The following is a 20,817-nucleotide window of genomic DNA, read 5'->3' on the forward strand; positions in this document are numbered from 1 at the left end:
GAGGGATTCTGAGTGGAGAGCACTATAATTAGAAGTTGTTTTTTTATTTCTTCGAGAGCAGAGGTTGTTGGAGAGTTTGTCACTGATCAAAAAATATTTTTTCCATATTTATTAAACTGTCACCATGATGTGACAGGATAAAGTAAGACAATCTGTGAAAAAAATCATCTGAAGAAATGCACTACTCCCATTCAAAACAATCAATCAGAGCCAGGGGGAGTGTCTTAGCGCTGTCAATCATGTTTGTGTAGTTGCTGTTCAATGTTTTAATGGCAGGAAAACTGTTTATTCGCCATCACTGATGGCTATGCTAACTAGCCTTAGCATTCCTGGCATGGTATGTTGTGGTGAATGGCTCTCAGGCATACGCGAGAGTGATTGACAGCACTAAGACCCTCCTCCTGCTTCTGATTGGCTGTTTCTGAGTGGGATATTTCTGTAATTGGCACTAGGAGAATGCACAGGAACTTGTTTTTTCTTAACAGATTAATTCTTATATAGTTGTGGTATTAATGAGTGATATTTAAGGTTTCTTTGTTTCTACTGAGCAGGTAAGAAATATTTTTTGTTCTATAAACAAAATTGTATTTCTCTGCTCAGTGATGGCAGCCTGCGCTCTTTCTCCATGGTAATGAAAATGTTGAAGTGTATGGTGCAGAGTTGTGGTCGTTTCATTACTTCCTTTGCTGCTTTTGGTTGTGACTCAGATATTCACCACAACATCATGACATGCTCTGACACAGCATTTTTGAAAACAAAGTTACTACGTCTAGGAGGATTTAGTTGATTATATTTGGGCGTACATACTGCATATGTACTAGCAGCTGAACATAACCCGTCCCTTTAACCAAAGGATTAACTTTACCTTAGTCTTGTTTTTTCCATGTTTCCATCATCTACTGTAGCATAATCTGCATTAATCAGATGGATTTGGTCCTTAGAAAAGGAATGGCATTGGTGAATAACACTTGATCCAACAAGAGAGTGGGTGAACTGGAATGTGTTCAAGAAAGGTTGATCCTAAGTCTACATTGGGAACTAAAGACATAGGAGCACAAATCCATCGACTTTCTTTTGTGCAAACCTTAAAAACAAACATGAAAATCTTTGGTTTACTTATTGCTCTGACTGACACAATAGAATTTCGTACTGCAAGTCTAAGCTTGACCACCTAAGTCTAAGTCACCTTTCACTGACTGGAATAACTGAAAACAAAGGAGCAATGATGCGGACTGTCAAATCATGATGCTAACATCTTTTACGCATAGAAAACACGAGATAAAAGGAGCTGGAAACACTTTTTATTTGTTAAAAAGAAGAAGAAGAAAACCGTTCAGATTTTTTTTCCTTACAATTCATATTCATGTACTACTTTTCTATTCTAATGAAGCAGCAGCGTGAATGCATCATGCAGGTTCCTGCTTGCAAAAAAAGGGGGCAGTGTCAGAGTGGGGGGGGATGAAGGTGTCCGCCCGTATTATGGCTGTCAAAGCGCATTTAATCCCTGCTCCTGCCTTCATTTTGCATTATTCACACTAACCCTGCTCTGACACGGCTGGCTGAGGGGAGGAGGAGGATATTTTTGGGATATCACCTGTTTCCAAACCATATTTCGGCTGCAGCGGCGCGCCGATTGAGGAAAAAACGAAACAATGCCAGCACGGAGAATGATGAAGCGCGCATGCGCGGTAGCGATGGGATAAGTTTTAAATCTCACAGAAGAAGAAAGAGTGAGAGCTGCAGGGTGTTTGGGTTACTTCTTTAAAACGGAGTGACACACTAAGTACAATTCATTGATGTTGTAGCATCGTTATCCCCACCCAGACGGTACAGGGAGCTTCTGAATCAAACCAGGGGAAATTGTAGCGGAACACGGACTCAAGTACTTCCAAAATAAAAGCGTCGCGGTTAATCAAAAAACAGGAAAAACGATTAAAGTCAGTGGTGCTTGGGAGTTCAACGATAACACAAACACTATCAGTAAACATGTCGCATTTAATAATTTTTAAGTCATGCTTTTATTTATTTGTAGCATAAGTATGCTTAGTTTATGTTTTTTTCTATTTTCTAGATAGGATTTCAACATCTTTGGTTTGTTGAATTGCTATGAAAAACTACTGCCATAGATCTCTGGTTTGGAAACTTTCTGAGCTGATAAAGTTGAAAATTTGATCATTTATTTAAAAAAATTCTAAAAAATTATAATTTCTGAGCTTTTTCTTGCACTTTTTCTTTTCTTTTTACTTTTGAAGCTCATAAATTTCCAGTTTTTTTCTAGAAAATGTCTGAGATTAATCTCAAAATTTTTGACTTTTTTTTTTTGCGGAAATGTATTCCTCCTTTTTTCTATCTACATTGGCTCTAACACACGGTTGTAGAAATTGGCATCGTCACTACCTGGTTTGTATGTTATCTGACAGGAAGAATACATACGCAGAAGTCCATCCACGAAGATTTGAGGTCTTATTTTGAAAGGCGCTACCGGAAGTCAGTGGTTTAGTTTGGTGGAACTTGACCGTTGAGTCTGAGCCGACCCTGATAATCGCCGGAGCAGTGCGGTTGGTTCGCCGGAGAGACAGGGAGGAGGTGAGCGGACTGGGAGAGCTTTTTGTGGCTGCAGACGGAGTTTCACCTCCCGTCTGTTCCCAGCAGAAGCTCCGGAGGAAACGGGACAAAGAAGGAGTTTCAGTTTTTATTCTTTTTTTCTTTTTTAACCGGCTTTTACTCTTCACTTCGGGCGTGCTAAGGGGGATTTGTTTCAGGTTTCAGGATCACACACCGGGAGTAAATAACGCAGCTGTGGATGTGAATCAGCTGAGGTTGCAGGGCACCAGGGGAGCCGTGCTCTGCAGCATCAAGAACACCCACTTCCACGCAGAGAGAGGGAATCCTTCCTTAGATGCTTCCCCGCGGCAGACGCTGAGGAGCGGAGGGATTTTATGGAAGATTTGTTGGATTTTCTTTGTTTTATTCATCGCCCTGTCGTTGCAAACTTGAGAGTCCGGGATGGGGAAGGAGCAGGAGCTGCTGGAAGCCGCCCGCACTGGGAATGTCGCCTTGGTGGAGAAATTGTTGAGTGGGAAAAAGGGAATACTGGGGTCAGGATCCGGCTCCATCCCTATCCCCAACCTCTTGAGGTAAGCAGCCTCCTTCAGGTGGAGCTCTGCGGTGTCCTGGGAGTCCCAGGGGCGCTGCAGGGGATTCCTGGAGGTTTCCCTTTCTGCAAATTTAGGCTATTTTTTAACCTTATATTTTACCTCACAAGTGCACTACAGTTTTCACTGATTATTAGAACAGACGGCGCATCATGCATCAACATTAGTTGCTGCAGGAGCTTCATGTTTATAGCATGAAGCTGAATACAGATATTCACACCCTTTAAAACGTCTCACATCTAGTCAGGTTACCACCACAAAACCTAAAATGAATCTTATTGGGAAAAGTTTTGGCACACATTTGCTTTCAGGCCCCGTTTACTCCGATATCACTAGATAAAATAAAGTTTTCCCTCCGTCTGAGTTTACGTTGAGTTGAGAAGCGACCAAGAGGTCAGTGGTGCCTCTGGAGGAGCTGCAGAGAGCCACAGTTCAGGTGGGAGAATCTGTTGCCATGACAGTTGTTGGCAACACAATGCAAAAAGCTGGCATTTCTGCAGACTTGGCAAGAAGAAAGCCATTTGGTGTCTTGTTTTGAAGTTTTTCTAAAGCGGTGTAGGGGAAAAAAGTCAAAATTTAACATAGGAGTGGGAATTTATGAAAAATTTCTTAATACAATAACATTTTTTATTTATCGTTGTCGCAATAAATTCAACTTGCTTTTAAAAAATGGATTTAAATTTCATTTCTGCTATTTTATCCACTGTTTTTTTCCATAAGATCATCAATAAATAACAGTAAATCAATAAATATGATTAAATGACTGCTCTATATGAAGTTTAGTGAAATAAATCACATTTTCGTTTGGCATTAATGTTTGTGACGCTATGAATTCTGTCGCAGTAGCACTACAAAATATTGTGATAAAATTGTAAGTCTGTGTCGTCCACCCCTATTTTTATGCTTTGACCGATATGCAAAACACTATTTGTTGGTCAAAATTAAGCATTATGATTCAGGGTTTTTTGGAATAGTTTAGAATGTTGTTAGAATGGCCTAATCAAAGTCCAAAATTATACCTTACTTTGAGCTGCCACATCAAATCCCATTAAAATTCACTCAAGTTTGTGGTTTTAACATGACAACATGTGTCTGAATACGTCTGTGAGTCACTAAGACAAGTAGAGAATCTGAGTGAAATGAAAACTATTGGATTGCTTGTCATCGCCTGTTCCCTCCTGGTACCAGGCGTGCTTTCACTGTTAGGTGGGGAAACCTCTGCACAGCGAGAACAAAAGAACAGACGGCAGCTACCTTGAGATTCAGGGCTGTGACAGCTTCCATAGAGCAGGGACACACTTTGATGCTCAGATGATGGAAGCATTTGTAACTTTGAGTTCAGTCTTTCACACATTTCTCCATGCAGCAGGCGGCTTACACTCCAACGGTGCGCGCATGCAAGTTTTCCATCGCTACGTTGATCATTTTGTGTGTTTGGAAAGAACCGAGTCTTTTCGCATGGAACCTGGCGAGCCGAGTGTTGGAGTTGACGGAGGCTTTTAACAATGATCGAAACGCTTGCCGCATCATTTCTATTTCTGTTCCGAAGAAAGAGGATGTCCAGATATGAGGAAATGCAATTTGACTGCAGGGGCCTGCAGGTTCCACCTTTTGCTATTGTGCATTTTTACGTCAAATAACCCATGAGACAAAAGATTTTCGTCCTCTTGGTCTCTGTGGTCATACTGACGCTGACCCAGGTGATAATCAGATCAAAGTTAGGGAGGAGTACCGCCTCAGGCGCTGCCCCTCCTCCACTTCCTGCTGGGGAAAAAAACTATACCACTTTGTAAAAGAAGTTTGGTTTAACATCTTTGAAAGCTATTTGGAGGTGAATATTGAACTTTCCTGAAATTCAGCAGCTCTAGTTCTTGTTTATAACTTCTAATGGGAAGTTTCAGATATTCTCTGTGGGCTTTCAGTTCATGAGAAGTATAGTTTGTGCGTAATATTTACGTGCGTTCATGAGTCTGTTCCCTTTTTTTCTGCAGGGTTAATAAAAATTAATGTTTGACTTGTGGTAATGCAATGCTACTACCTCATTGTCACCTTCTTACAATCATTTTTTTGATTTTGGCAAAAAATGACCAGAGTCTTTATTTTACAAAGGTGAAAATATTGTACACAGCAAATGCTACAAGTGCTACTTTTATTAGCTGCTGCTGCTGGAGATTTTTAGCTGGTTGGCTAACTACTTGTGTTTAAAGATTTCCAAATCTAGACTCTCTGGTGGCTTAAGATTTTTAGGTCTTTTATTGTGTCAGAATTTGTCAAAGTAGACAAGGAAATGCTTTCTCATCCATAGCTGCGTTTCCAGTAACCTTAAAATTGCGCAAATTGAAATTCTATTTGTTGGAAACCTGGTAATTTAGAAAAAAGTCATGTTTTTTGATTAAAAAGTTTTTGCACTAGGACAAGGTGGTTTTTCGGCTGTATCAAAATGGATGTATTGCGTAAAGCTGCAATGGAAACACTTTTTTTGCATCATATGAGTCACGTGATCAAGAGCGGGATGTTACTACTGATGGAAATGCCAAAGAAGACGACAGGAAGTAGTATTAGAATGATGGGATTGTTTTTGATAGATGATGATCACTAGCGCCATCGCTGAATTATGAATATATCTCATGTAACTGTTCATCGCGTTATTTTAATTTATGTAATGGAAACATCGCAATTGTGAATTGTGTTTTTTCGACACTAGCAGAATATTGACAAAGATTGACACATTTATGAGGAACTCAGCTTATGATGTTTTAAGTGTGAAAGTTTCAAAAGCCAAAAAGAACCAGAGTCTTACTGCGTACAACTGGTAAAAAACCCAATTGAAGACCCAAAACTAACCGAAGGGACTAGAAAACCTGTCTAGTTTTCTAGTGCTTTGGGTTCCCCCACAACGAGTGGCTTAATGTGGCTCCCTTTTTACCTGTCACACATATGATGAGTAAATCCTGGATTTAGCAGCAAGCTAATAGATGGAATGATGGAAAGAAAGAAGAGTGGAAACCATGGAGGTTTACGCCCACAGCCAATTGTCACCATTGTTACTGTTGGGACGGTTGCTGATTGACGTGTCGCTTCGAGCAACTTCTTTTTTATAAAAAATGGTTTCTAAATGACGTCCTTTCTGTCAGGTCTCATACTTTTAATAAATAATAAAGACACAGTTGATGCCTACAGATTATTTAGCTGTACTCAACTATTGTGTACCACTGAGCTACGTGATACCCACAATATGTGTTTATTTTTTATGAATTATGGATGTAAATAATGAGAAAAGGGCTCAAATGTCAACTGTAATTTATTTTAAAAGTATTTTTATTTTAAACCCAGTTTTCATTGATTCTGAGTCATTGCGACACCAATAATCGGACCCCTGAATAACCCAACGCAACCCTTGTTGGTGGTTAAATGGAAATTATTTATAATCAGTGTTTAAAAATACAAAAATTCAAGTTAAGTAAACAAGTAAAGAAGGTTCAAATAAAACTCTGAAATCAATATGTTAATCAGCATATCTTACAAATAATAATAGTATACATAATCAAAAATACCATGCCATAATTTTGCCTTGCTTATTTGATTGACATGCTCTTAACAACACAAAGATTTGCTGTAAACAACCAACTTAAAGCCATGAAATAAGTAAAAACCTTTAATAACACAGCTACTAATGTGTTAAAAACAAGTCAGATTCTTTTTAAGCTGTTGATCAGCAGCTAAATTTGCTTCATCGCTGCTATAAATGCCTCTTAATGTGACCACAACACTGATGTGTCATTAAGTCCGAACGTTTGTTGCAAAACTTTTCAGTAAAACCTCAAAATGTTTAGCTGGTGATTCATAGAAAACTCTGCATGCTTCTCCAGGAATTTATTCCAAATAACTTTAATGATCTTCTTTATGAGCTTCCTGGTATATTAGTAACCGTGGAGACGGCAGTTTCATGCACAAGTAGACGTTGGAAATTTTCTGAGCCTTGTCAGACGTCTTTTGGCCTTCAACACAGACTGTCGTTATGGTGATCATTATGTGGTTACCTTTAGTGCCACTAAAGTCTTTCAGTGATTTAGACTGATGTGAGATTTGTTTTACTACTTCACCATTGATATCAGTGATATATATGTGTTAGCATTATGTGGTAATATGGCTGAAAAACATTTCATATCAGTCGATACCAATAATTATTGATTAATTTTTTGTTTTTAAGTACTGCCAAACATGACCTTTCCTCTACTTCTGCGACTCAACAGGTTGTTGCCAGGCAACCAAAGAGCAAGGGAGAGTGTGAGTGAGTGAGTTGTTGCTAGGTAATCAAAGAATAAGTGAGTTAGTTGATTCCGCCAAACTTACTTAGCTAGCCATGAGAGATTGAGCTGATAAAAGTATTTTTTTCTGCCGGAATCCCCCAGAATGCCATGGGGTTATGGATAAATTCAGTGAAATTATTGAATACTCTATTGATATTGATCACCTGTTTGTCGCAATATGTATTGTTGTTGATTTATTATCTCGTCATTGTATGATGGATGTGTGGTAATATTTTTTCTTAAACCTGACACTACCCATTGTTGCTTTACAGTTATTTGCATGCATACATAGTTTATTGACACATAAACTCAAAGATTGAAGGCAATGTTTAGGATGTAGAAGTAAGAATGTGTAAAAGAAAAAAAAAGTCAGAAGTCAGAATTGGCCTATTGGTAAATCTTTAGCCATTGATTGATATCTTCTCTCCAATAGATACTTTGGTTTTATTGAGTCAAAATACTGGCATATGATTTATGCCTGCAGAACATTGAGTAGATAACTCACACACAACCGTGCTCATGTGATTTACTATGACACCCCTGCTACCAGAGCGCTCCCTTCGGTGGGTCAACAGAAAGGTCGCAGCAGAGGAGTGTGTGTGTGTTGGGTAATGATTTAGGAATGATCTGTGGAAATGAATGCATAGTTTCCCATCCTTATACATCCAAGCCAACGACAGCATTCCTAAGTCATAAGGTTCACCATTTTCCTGAAAGAATCGCCCTCGTTGGACCGGACCAAAGGCACTCTGCGTGTAAAATCAAACATATGCGTATTAGGTAACGGGATGTGGGGAAGACGATCCTCGGCTGCAGATTTGTGGTGTGGGGTGCAGTGGAAAATCAATACTGGATGATCTCACTCCAGTTTAATGGCTCTTTTTTTGTCTGTGTGTGTGTGCAAATGAAGTCTACTGTAAATGACAAGTGTCTCTTTGTTTGGGATGGAAAACTAAATCATAAAACACTCAACTGTTGGATGGAGGTAGGGGAGTATTTAATTATATTATAAATACTTAATAATTGCACTTTCTCCTGAATATCCAAGTAGCTCACTTAGAAAATAGCAAATGTCTCATTTATTTTTTCCCCCCAAATTAAATGCTTGTTCACTGCACTTTTCTATAAATTCACTTTATTTATGAACACCATGCTAGTTGTTAAAAGGAAGTTATGTAAAATTTACATTTTGAGCTTTTTTTAAAAATCATGTTTATAGTGTTATTCCTTCATCTAAAACATACCAGGAGTATTATGTGATTCTTGCTGCTCTCCTAACGTATCACCTACTTTCACTTTGCTCCTCCAGACTAGTGGCAGCAGCAATTGGCAAACACCTGGTGTAACTGCGCTTCTGTTGAACTCATCTTACAAACTATTTCTCAGTCCAACGCAAGAATGGTTGTAAACGCCATAATGGAGGAGCTGAAAAGGGAGTGTTCGAAAGAGCAGGACCTTCTTAAAGAGACAGGCCCAATTTCAAGGCGTTAAATTGCAAAGTCATGTTTCTTTTAAATTATATTTGATACAGGGTTTCCCCCAGAAAACTTGCTAAGCCTGGTGGTCGGGGTGCCGAGGCGGTCCACCGTGTTTTTGTATTAAAAGATGTTAAGGTGACAGGAAATTTAAAAACATTGTTATACGTTACGGGAAAACATCGCCAGTGAAACACTACTTAAACCCACAACTAGTCTTTAAAACAACAAATCAAATTATACAATTAAAATGAATATCAATTATTTGCACTTTTGTTTAATCCAAATTAAGTCAGCAGCTCCATCAGGCCCCCCAGGGCTTCAGGGGCCCCATACATGCTAATATTTTAACACAGACAACAGATACATGAATGTAATACTTGTTTATTGAGATGATCAATGCTGCTAAATTTGATTAAATTTCAGCATACATAAATTGAAAGATTTTAAATTGTTTAACATTTAAATGTAAGATTTTAAGGAGCTGGCAAATTTACTTTGTAAAAGTTCAAAGAACAATATTCATAGTTAGATTGTTTTGTTACCCTAGCTACAATAGAAAGGCTGTGAGTTTAATCTTTAAGTTTGAGCTCTGTTCACAAATACAATTTAGTAAACTGCAATTATAACCGATTGCTTTTTAGGTTGGCCAATTAAACTACTCACCCTCTCTCAGATTAAATCCAACACATCTGTTAGAGGTGCTGATGTTTTTAGCAACAAAAGGGGCCCCTAAATCAAATTCTGCTCCAGGCCTCATACAACCTTGGACCGGCCCTACCTGATGAGTTAAATCTGCTGCACTACGCAGAGATGCACAACATACGGGAGATTTAATTCAATGCTGCTATGGCTTTAGTAGCTCTAGCACTTCGTGTCTGTTGGGTTTTTAATAAGTGCCACAGAAACTATTCTGCTTGGTCGAGTTTATGGGACGAGTTTCTCAGATCTCCGCCCAGCCGCGCACATTATCTCTGTCTGACTAAGTGGACAAAGTATTTGATACGGTTTGATGCATTGTGTAACCAGAAAAATAATACTAAAAATAATAATATAAATAATATAAAATCAGCGTGATGCGTTACAGACAGAAGAGCGTGAAAGCTCCTCATCGGGCTGAACCTGCATGATCAGGTTAGCAATACTTCGTTAACTAACACACCGGCCACCCGCTAGGCAGCGAGTTGAGATGGAAAAGCCGCACAAAATTCTTTGTTCATAAATATAAATCATTTCCACCGCTCGTTCAACGCACCTCTGAAAGCACGTCTACAAGTTATTCCTGCAGTTCACTTTGAGCTGTGCAACCAGAGCTAACCAGAGTGGTGTTTAAAGTCCCACCTTGATCTAAAACTCTGGAAAGAATCATAATTCCTCACAGGGGGTTTCTCAGATTGCCACGCAGCTGTGGTCTTACCTTGAAGTAGTGTAGGCTACTCCAAAGAAACATAATTCCTCACAGGGGGTTGATGTAAATATCTATACAGGTCAGCCTGTGTCCAGTTTGAGTGAAAGGAGGCGCGCGGGATCCGAGGTGAACTTAATCCAGTTACTGCAGCGCCTGAGGCGACCCGCAGAGGTGCCAGCGGTGTGTTTGGTCCGGCTTTATGAATAAACGATAAACTATCTTCTATAAACATATCTTTTAGGAATAAATCTGCTCCGCCAGTGAAGCGCTCAGAGCAACAGAGGCGCTAGCAATCCGGCTTGAAAAAAGAAAGAAAGGGGAAAAAAAAAAGAAAACCGTTTTTTTTTTATTATTATTTTCCTAAAAACATAAACAAGAAAGGCTTAGCCTGGCGGTGGCGCTAGTAAAGGATGGCGGACCGCCAGGCCTATGATACACTGGGGGAAACCCTGTGATATATGTATCATTTTTTGTAGTATAAAATGTCACCATCTGCCTAGAAAAACCTACTGCCCCTTTTATAAATACAAAAAAGATCGCTCAAAGTTGGCGTACATTAATAATGGAACAATAAAACGAGCTACTGGTTTTCCCCTGCCTTAGTAGTGGCATAAAGAGGAAATTAAAACCTGTTTATGGATTGGTTTTGACCGGCTGACAGCTGATCTGCGTATTCAGGTCAGTAGTGGCGCTGACACCAATCCGGTAGGTCGGTCCAGTGGTTCTCTGAATCAGCTAAAGGAACGAATTCACTGAAAAAGCAACAGTTGAAGAGAAAGATGGCTTGTTGACACAGGCAGATAGATTTTATTTTAATTTGCTGTATATGAAAACTGATTGTATCAGAGGAGAGGGGATTTGGTGACTGTTTTAGTATAATGAGGATAAATGTGTGTGTTGTACATCATGTACTAGTGAAACGGATTCCCTATTGGACAGATGGTGTGTGATCCCTCCTCGCTCTCGGTTACGTTCAAGGGAAGCCCGTCTTATTCTGGTGTTTACCTCCCTCTACTTCTGCAAACAAACAGCCTCTAAGTGGAAGATGGCGACTCCTGGAGGGAATGAACAGGTTTACCCACTCCTGAGTGGTGGATGCTCCGTTTTAATTGCCCTCTTGAGTGTTTAATATTCAATTTCTGCCTCTACTTTGTCACAGTAGGGAGTCTAGAGGTGTGCTTTTCTGTGTGGTCCACTAAGGATGAGGTTTTCCAAACCAGAGTTTATTTTCCTTGCCACAGTACTTAAGATCCGATCCAAAGGGACCCAGAAATGGGAGCGATGACCAAAAAACCCGCGTCTGGCAGGTTTTTCTCTCTGTGTGTCTTTTTGTGAGCTGGAGCGTGTGACATAACCGCTGGCCTTGCGTAACCGCAGCGAGTATCCATGGCTGTGAGTGTTGTGGGAGGGGAACGGTGAGGAGTGAAAGCTGACGGGGGAATCTAGAAGCCACATGTGGTGCTTGGAATCCAAAATAGGTCAGAGGTTAACTCGGGGGGAGAGAAGGGCATATGAAGAGGTGATTTAAAGGGGACGCAAAAATCCTGAGAGCGGATATTTAACATAGATTTTAATAATGTAGAAAACTGAAGTAATTAAAGGGTCTTTTCACACTTTATAGTCTGTTAGGTTCAGTTTGATTGGGGACACATTTTCAGCTGCTGCAGTTTGCTTTCACACTGCATTGTGTCAAACAGTCCAAACTAATTGAAAAAGCTGTTTCCCTCCTCGCCTGTGGTGGCGCTGCATCAATAACCACTGATGAAAACGACACAAAAACGTCTGAATGAGACATGAGCGCCACTTTCTTTTAAACAAAATGTAAACAGTACTGGAGTGTTAGATTTTAATGTTTGTAGGACATCTACAACAACAACCATGAGCCATTTATCCGGCTAGGATCAGACTTGTCCCATTCTTTTGGTTCTATTTACCCAGAATACCTTGCACCATAGTCCACTTCCTGCTTTTGGAGCAGTATTTCTTGTTCGCTTCCATCCACATATTCACTTCAACCGAACCGAGACCAAGATTTTAAGCGGACCAGAGTTGGATTACGTGTTCACACCACCCCAAACAAACCAGACTTTCTACACAAACAAACTGGAGTTGAATTAATGCGGACTAAACGGGGCTGGTGTGAACTGGACCCAGCAACCCAAACAAACCTGAGAATCTATCAAGGAGTGGCTGAGAATGAAGATATGGAAAGTCCTGTTCTTTTACTGCACCTTTTTGTTTTGAGTTTAATAAAAATAACATAAATGGAAAAAGGATGTCCCAGTCGAGCTGCAGTGTTTAGGAAACTTTAGTTAATAATCCTGTGCTGAACCCTGACTGCCAGAAAACCGAGGATGTCTGAACCTGGACTGGTTGAAATGAGTTGAAGATGTGAAAGAATATGATTTTCCATGCATGTGATTAAATTAAAACTCCTGGATCCTGCCAAGAAATCAAGCTGTGCTCTCCTTTAACCCGAGTCTCTTTTTGTTCCTCCCTTGTTTAGTCTTTTTTCTTTCCCCCATTTGAAGCTGAAACCTTTTTCAGTCTCTGTCCAGCTCCCCTGAATTCCCCTTTAATTTCACTTCAGTTTCCTCTCCATCACTCATTTCTCTCACCAATCCGTTCCTAAGCCTCCCCACTGTCACATTTTTTCTGTTTTTTCCTCCCTCTGCACCCCGCCCTCTTCCATCTTATCACTCACCCCCCACTGTCTCACAGCTTACTCTGCACTACATCTGTTATCACCGTGCCAGAGCATCTTTTACCCATCATGCCTCTGGGTTTAACATAGGCATCGGTTGACAGCAGAAAACAAGAATCCAGGGAATCTGTATCTATAACTGTATGTTGTGGTTTGGATTAAGAGAGTCACTGGGGATTATATTTGTTTTATAAAATCTGAGGTTCGTTTGTTTGGATGATATCTATTTGTTACACCAATTTCTAAATAAAATCAGCTGATTAGTTCTAAATACTTGGCAGTTTATTCCATTTACTCTTCCATTTATGAATGAAATCAGCTGGTAAAAAGTCTTTATCTTAAATCTGTCCCACATTAAGTGCTGATTAAATGTTACTTATCAGCCTTAGATAGTTCGTACAGTCTTGAAAGGTCTGAAATTGAATTATTTTAATTCCCAAATATGGAAAAAATGTTTTAGAATGGGGGAAAATTGTTTTCATAATTTATTTTGTACTGTTTACTGGTCAATTTTAAATAAATTTTTATTTCATCAATCTATGTTTGGTGTTAGAAATCCAGTCTAGACTTGATAAGTGTGTTATAGAAGATAACTTTTGACAAATCATTGTTTTATTTTAGTTTAGATCTGTTCTGTTTGTGTAACATGTATTTAGAAAGCAGAAAATATATTCTGCTGCAACATAAAATCAATATATTCAGTTCCAAACTTTGGAAATCGACTGGAAAATAACCTGCAGCTTTTCACTTTCAGAGACGGAAAGCTCTGTCGTCTTGTCTTGTTTTCAAGAAAATGAGAACGAAGATGAGAAAAAGTGCATTTAGTGTTCAGATAATTACAGTTTTTAGTAAAAATGTGCAACTGTTGACACAACACTGTTGCATACTTACAAGATGTTAGTGTGATTAACACTAGTCCTGTAATTATCGGGCATTATTGCAGCTTCTTTGTAAGTTATAGGAATCATTGCTGTTTTTTGTTTTTTTTCTGTGTATCTTGATCTGACGACTTTCTCTTCAACACATTCGGCAAACGTTGTAGTCGGGTCGGGTCTGTTAGGAACCAAACATGTTGATGCAGAGTGGAGGAGACGTGCAGGCGGGGGGATGGAGGTGTGACGCCCCGTCTGCCACGATAATCTGCAAGTCGGCGACCCCACGTACCGCGGCGAGCGTTGTGGAGCCACATTCCACTCGGCTCGCCGCTCTCTGATGGATGGCAGCTTTTAATGAAGCTCTGCTTTTGCAGCAGATAAGGAGTAGAAGCAAGCGGAGAATGGGGCTGCAAGTGCTCATGTCATTATGTGGTCAGGCCAAGGCGTTCGCTGGAGGCCGGTTACGCTTCCAAGTGTGTGTTTTAGTCGTTTGGATGACTTTTAATGTCCTGTTGTTTTATTTTTAACTGAATCCTACCAACTCTGCGGTTTTTTGTACTGATTATTTTCTTTTAATCTACATTTCACCACACTGTCTCCTGTCATTTAGATCATAAAACTCAACCGCTAAAGCATTTTTGTGGCGATAGACCTGCAGGTCCACTTTCAGCATTGATTTATTGACCTGTTATACTTAATATACTTATTTTTCTTGTCTAATTGCAGTAAAGCTGTAAGTGTAAAGCACATTTAGGTTGTTAATAGGTTTTACAGACTACTTAGAGTCTTGTAAGTTTTGCTGGGGTGTTGTTTGTTTTTTTGTTTTTTTTTATTCCTCCTGATTCACCGAAGCTTTTAGCTTTTAGTCTTGATATAAATGTTTCATATCTGTACGCCAGCAGGGTGTTTACATAAAGTCTGACTTTGTGTTTTGCATTTCCATGGAGTTTCCATGGAGTTGGTTGTTGACTAGAGTTATCAATAACTAGTCAACAACCAAAGAATTGTCTGGGGTTTTTCAACTGTTAAAGGGTAATTTTGATGTGCTGAATCCAAAAATCACATTGGTTTTACTCAGTCAGGTCAACTTTCTGAGCTATGGCTGCAACATGAGCTTCAAACAGGTTTTTATTCTAATTTGATTTAGAGAATTAGCATTTCCTGTCTAAATTGATTACATTTTTGAGACATTATCAGTTCATTTATGTTAATATTTTAAGTATTAGCCTTGCCACATTGTGTTTGGGTATTACTGTTCAGTTGTATGAGACATTCAGGTTTGGAGCTGGACTGTTAGTCATGACATGGTAACTTGATTAATCTTGTTCTTGGTGTCATATTAGAGATGTAATCTGCTTCTGTTCCTGGAGATGAAAGGCGGTTCTTCTTATAACTCGTCCTGTTTGTTGTCACTCCCAGTTAGCTGCTAGCAACAAGAGGTGGAAGCATCACGAATATGCACAAGTCAGACTGTGCACAGTTGCAGTAAAACACATGCAACTCTATTTAAGAGCTGTGGGATCTGAATTATATTGCTGCATATTCCACGTCTTTGGTCCTCAGGCTCTGCAGACATGGAGTCTTCCTGCTCCTCTGCTAATCACATCCGATTAACTGAGTGACTCTGCGCCTCCGGGGCCGGGCCGTCGCGGAGCGACTCCATGGAAATGCAAAACACAGAGTCAGACTTGATGTAAACACCCTGCTGGCGTACGGATGCATGCAGGTGTTTGTTAGGCGGTTTTTGTCCCCAGACGTGTTTACAACTGTTTGTATGAGTGATTGAGCTGAGCAACCAGGGAGTGAGTTATGATCAACTGGCGGATTCCCAGTGGACGCATATTTCCCAGCAGGCCTCGCTGGTGTCAATACATCACGTGTTGTTATGTCAGGTTCACGCATGCATGGAAAAGCACTCTATTCATTATATTTATGCTACAGGCTAGTCGTTGTAGCACATATATGATGTAATGTAATTAAATAGTCCCAGCTGTTGCGGCCTTCCTTTTAGTTGTTCTGATTAAATGTGCAAAACCTCCTTTATTTGTTATTGATTTTTAACACTCAGGTTAATTAACTAAGTAGAGATGCATCAGTTGCTTGGCTCCTAAATAGAATCTGAATTTATATCTGTTTTTGTTCGACCTCCCAAAAGGAGTCTCATAATTCAATCTTTTTTCCCAGTTCCATGAATGCACCATACAGTAATCGTCATTTTCCCCACATTTTCACACATTTTATTTTACCGATTATTTTAGTAATTCATTAATCTACTGATAATTCTGGCAATTAATGAGACAAAAAAAATACCACTGTATACAGATTTTTTTATTCATCCACTTAAGCCGTCTTAAGAATAATAATTTCAATTCATTTTTTAAATAAGAAACATTTTATTGCCTAAAATGCAATACTGTATCATTCCTTTCAACAGTTCTGCCCATATGGTGATCCAGCATCAGTGCACTCTGTCTTCCTGATAATGAGCCTCCGTAACTGGACTCTTTCACAAAGTCCTTCTTGTCATAACCTCATTCTTCATTTCATGGCCAGTGGGAGCCGCGCCGTGATGAGCGGCTCTTTAAACAGAAAGGCATCAAATATTCAGCTGCCCCCGAACTCCAGTAGTAAAAATGTGAGATTATATTGTTGGTGGTGATTAACTCCTTTCCAAATTCCGATTTTACTCTTTCTCCTCTCTACAAGCGCCGAGAACGAGGAAGCAGCTGGCTGTCGAATTGTTTTATTCATGATGAAGATGGAGATTCCTGAGGTGGGAATGGATGGCAAATTGGAAGCAAAACAAGCTTCCTTTTCGTGCCTATGAAAAGTGTCCACCCCCTTGGATATTTAACCCTTTTGTGGGTTTTATTATTTTTTTTGACCTGATAGTCTGGTAGATTTGGTTTGATTTGGGATGAAAATTGCAACATTTGTTACATTTTCAGCTGGTGCAGTTTACTTTCCCACTGCGCTGAGTCAGATGATCCAAAGCCTGTTCCTTCAGTAAGAAACACTGAAGGAAACGACAGGAAAACCTCTGAAGAAGACATGAGCGCAGCTTCCTTTTTCGCAGAATGTAAACAAAAATGGAGTATTGTCAGATTTTAGCGGTTGTTGGATTTCGCTTTTTTATTTTTGCAAAAAAAAAAAAAAAAAAAACTACAAGCCATTTCTCCTGCTAGCAGTAGACTTGCACATTTGTTTTGGCTGCATTTACCCAGAATGCACTATGCTACAGTACACTTCCTGCCTTTGGAGCTGCTCGCATCCACATATGCATTCAGAGTTCACTTAAAACAAACCGATGGCGAATTACATCACCTTAGTTTTTCTTATGGTTTGGTTTGAAAGCAGCTGATTAGTCCTGGATAAAAACAGCAGATATGTGATCTTTAGAATTTTTTATTATTTTTTTTTTCTTAGAACTAGATTGAGGTTTTAATATCCAGTCATGGTTTTCTCCTTTGAGTTTCCTCTGCTCTCTGGGAGGAACTGGGAGACAACTGGAAGGATCTGCTGACTCAGCATTCCTACATCTCCAACCTTTGAAATCAACCGACTTCAGCCAACACATCAACCGCTGTGTGTGGATTATTTTTTTGTCGTCTTTGTGGGTGGGTTTCTTGTCTTTTTTTTTTTTTGTCACTGTCTGCTGTCTTGTTTTCCGGTATTTTTTTTTTTGGGGGGGGGGTGAACTCCTCTTTCTCTCTGTGCCTCTTTGTCTGTTTCTAGCTGTGTGTGTTTGTGTGTGTGACTCTTTCTCTGGCATCTCCACAAAATGTTTTTTTTAGCTTCTCCCCTGTGTTTCCACCCCTCCTCCCCCTCATTTTTGTCTCTTCTTTTTTTTTTTTTTTTTTTTTCAAGTGGATGAGTAAATGAATCTCGGTCTTGCACTGCTGTGTAACCTGCTAATCAGGCCATTCACTGATTACACGCTTCATGCTAATCATGAATGCGTGTGTCTGTGTGCAGCGACTTTTTTTCTTTATTATTATTATTTTTTTCTAAAGCTTCTTTGCTGTGCTGGCTGCTCATTGTTCCAAAAATAATGCTGAACGTGACACACCTAACGTGAAAAATGTTTTGTACACTGATTCCCTGCTGCGCTCTTTGTTACCTGCATGGCTGCGTGTGGGGTTGTGCGCATCTGTATGTGCAAGAGGAGATAAAAGAGCGAGGGGGGAAGACGAGGATGCGAGTGGAGTGCAGAGCGTAGAGGGGGAACCAATTATCGTGCAGATAACAGAGAGGCTATGGATTTTCTACCATGCTTCTTCTGCAGCTCTTTTCGTTCGGCTGCTGTCACTCTGCCTGCGTCTACCTCGCCGTCCTTGTAGCATATTTAAATTGTAATTTACGGCGGCTTTATTGACTGGCAGAAAACCCCCAGGTATAGATTCTGTAATGTGTTGTCTTGTGTTTTCATTCAGGCTGTGTGTGCGAATTTTATTTACCGCCGCAGATGGTAGGTGGAAACGTGTCGGACACAGAGACATTTCGTCGATATGCCCCCTGCCTTTTTCTGTGTGTCATTGTGATTGACGGTCACATTGTCTGAGCTGCATCGTCATGCCATCCTTCTCCTTCGAACTTTAGTGTTTCCCCGATATTTTCCAGAATTGGCTACGGTAGCCAACTCTAAGTACCATCGGTGAATATATCACATGGAATATATCACAGGGTTATACAGTCCCTCTAGGTTGTCGCAGTCATTGTTTTCGTGACTTTTGCGGCCTAAAATGACTGATTTTTCAAAAATGTTGCAGTCAAAGTTACAAACCTTATTTTTGCCATAACACAACCTTATAAAATAAGAGAAATTTCTTCACTCAACCTTACCAAAAAAGTTTGGTTTGTGACATAGTCAGTATTTAGTGGAAAAAAAAATTATGTTCAAGTACCTTCTTGAAACAGGCCTTTTAATACAAATACAATCAATCACAAAGTCACAGAGTCGTGAAAGTGCAAAAGAAGAATTCCACATTGGTTATTAAAGTTGACACAAATTTAGGGCTGGACAATAAATCAATAATAATATCACAATAAACATGTGACCAATAACAAATAATACAAATGGTTGGAATATTCAATGTATAGAATATTCACTGAACTCAAGCAACTCGCAGACTTTGGTTACCTAGCAACTCACACATGCTTTGGTTACCTAGCAACAACCTATTGAGTAACTGGCACAGCAGCAGTTTCAGGTTCCACCCACTGTGCCTCAAAACTGCTTAAAAATAAGAAAAAAAAACAACAGCGTGGAGTGGAAACTGGATAAAACGGGGAAGGTCACGCCACCTGTTTATCAGTACTTTAGATATTTCAAACAAAAATCGAATAAGCTGGTATCAGTAGACCGATACCTCTTTCAGCCATATCGCCCAGCCAAAGACGATGTTCTGAAGGGGTGAGAGTCACAACAGAAAAATGTGAAAATCTGTATATTTTTACTATGATTAGCTGTTGTTTCACTGCTTGAAGATGTGTCTCTTAGCTAGACTTAAATGTTGACATGACGGCATAATAATTCAACAGTTAACTCGGCACCACTTTCTAACAGATTGACCTTTTACCAAGTGAGCTGTGTTGGGCTCCGGCAGCATAATGTAGCCCAATTAAGTAAGTGACTTTAAATTATTTATTACCCATCTATAAAGAAACATTTTCAGCTTAGTCACTCTCTGCTCCAACTTCACTTTTTTAAAGGGTTTTATTCAGACTTGCACTCAGCCTCTCCCCTCCAACTCTTCACTCCACAGTGTTGATGTTAGATGAAGCTGCCACTGGTGGCAGTTTAATGCATCAACATGAATGACGGTGATATTTCAGTGTATTTGGCTCACAGAGGAGCTGAAGAAGACCTGCCAGCCGCCTCATCAGTTAGAAAATCTTATCTTAGCCTTTTTATTCCTTCATCTAGCTTTACGTCTATCATTGTAGTCCGCATGAATAAACCGATGACAAATATAAATGAAGAGGTTTTATGAGGTAGTCGACAGGTAGGACACGGATCGCAGGCACTTTGTGTTTATCATTGTGTGGATGTGATCTCGCAGTCTTTTGCACATGCTACATCCTCAATATGGAGTGTGTTCGTTCATCATGAGCAAAGATAAGAACCCCGGACTGTTAAAGCCACAAATGTGGATCAATGAATATGAAGTGAATCAAATTTTTTATAATATTGAACATATGTAACCTATGTGCCATTTCCAAAGCAACAGGCTATTTTATATAACTCTCCAACTAGCTACCTCTAGCTGTTTCCAACGAGAGAGCTAGGTAGCTGTTTCTAAAGAGTAGCTAGCGAGCTCTAACAAAAGAGCAAGCTAAAGAGCTCTAACAAGAGAGCTAGTTCGCTAACTAGCTCTAACAACTAAGGTAGCTTGTTAGCTAGCTCTATCAAGAGATATAGCTAGCTAGTTAGTTCTAACAAGAGAGCTAGCTAAAGAGCTGTAACGAGAGGTAGCTCAGCAACTAGCTCTAACAACAAAGATAGCTCGCTAGCTAGCTCTAAAAAGAGATGGCTAGCTAGTTGACTCTAACAAGAGAGATAGCTTGCTAGTTAGCTCTAACCAGAGAGATAGCTAGTTAGTTGCCTCTAACAAGACAGATAGTAGTTTGTTGACTCTAACCAGAGAGGATAGCTAGTTAGCTCATGACATTGTTTAAACCAGTGTTTTTCAACCTTTTTTGAGCCAAGGTACACTGTTTTAACTGAAAAAATCTCGAGGCACACCACCAATCAAAAATGTAAAGAAAGATACTCTGTAGTCGCCTATATTACATATATAGCCATTCTTATCAAAGTGTCTTGAATAGGAATCTAATAAACACAAAAATGTATTTTTATCACATTTTACATTTCTTATTTCAAATTGCAA

At 39.6% G+C, this 20,817-nt stretch overlaps 1 protein-coding gene across 1 annotated transcript in view; it reads left to right on the top strand.

Annotated features, from left to right (window-relative positions):
* Positions 1-2,508: 2,508 nt before the first annotated feature.
* The window catches only part of LOC103156937 (ankyrin repeat and sterile alpha motif domain-containing protein 1B-like), a 60,935-nt gene continuing 42,626 nt past the window's right edge, over positions 2,509-20,817 (top strand). The window contains exon 1 of the mRNA XM_007579166.2: positions 2,509-3,137. Within this exon, the coding sequence (XP_007579228.1) occupies positions 3,007-3,137 (131 nt within the window). The 5' untranslated portion in view covers positions 2,509-3,006. The remainder of the gene's footprint in view (positions 3,138-20,817) is intronic.

This window comes from Poecilia formosa, unplaced genomic scaffold, assembly GCF_000485575.1.
Source record: "Poecilia formosa unplaced genomic scaffold, Poecilia_formosa-5.1.2 Scaffold509, whole genome shotgun sequence".
NCBI lineage: Eukaryota > Metazoa > Chordata > Actinopteri > Cyprinodontiformes > Poeciliidae > Poecilia > Poecilia formosa.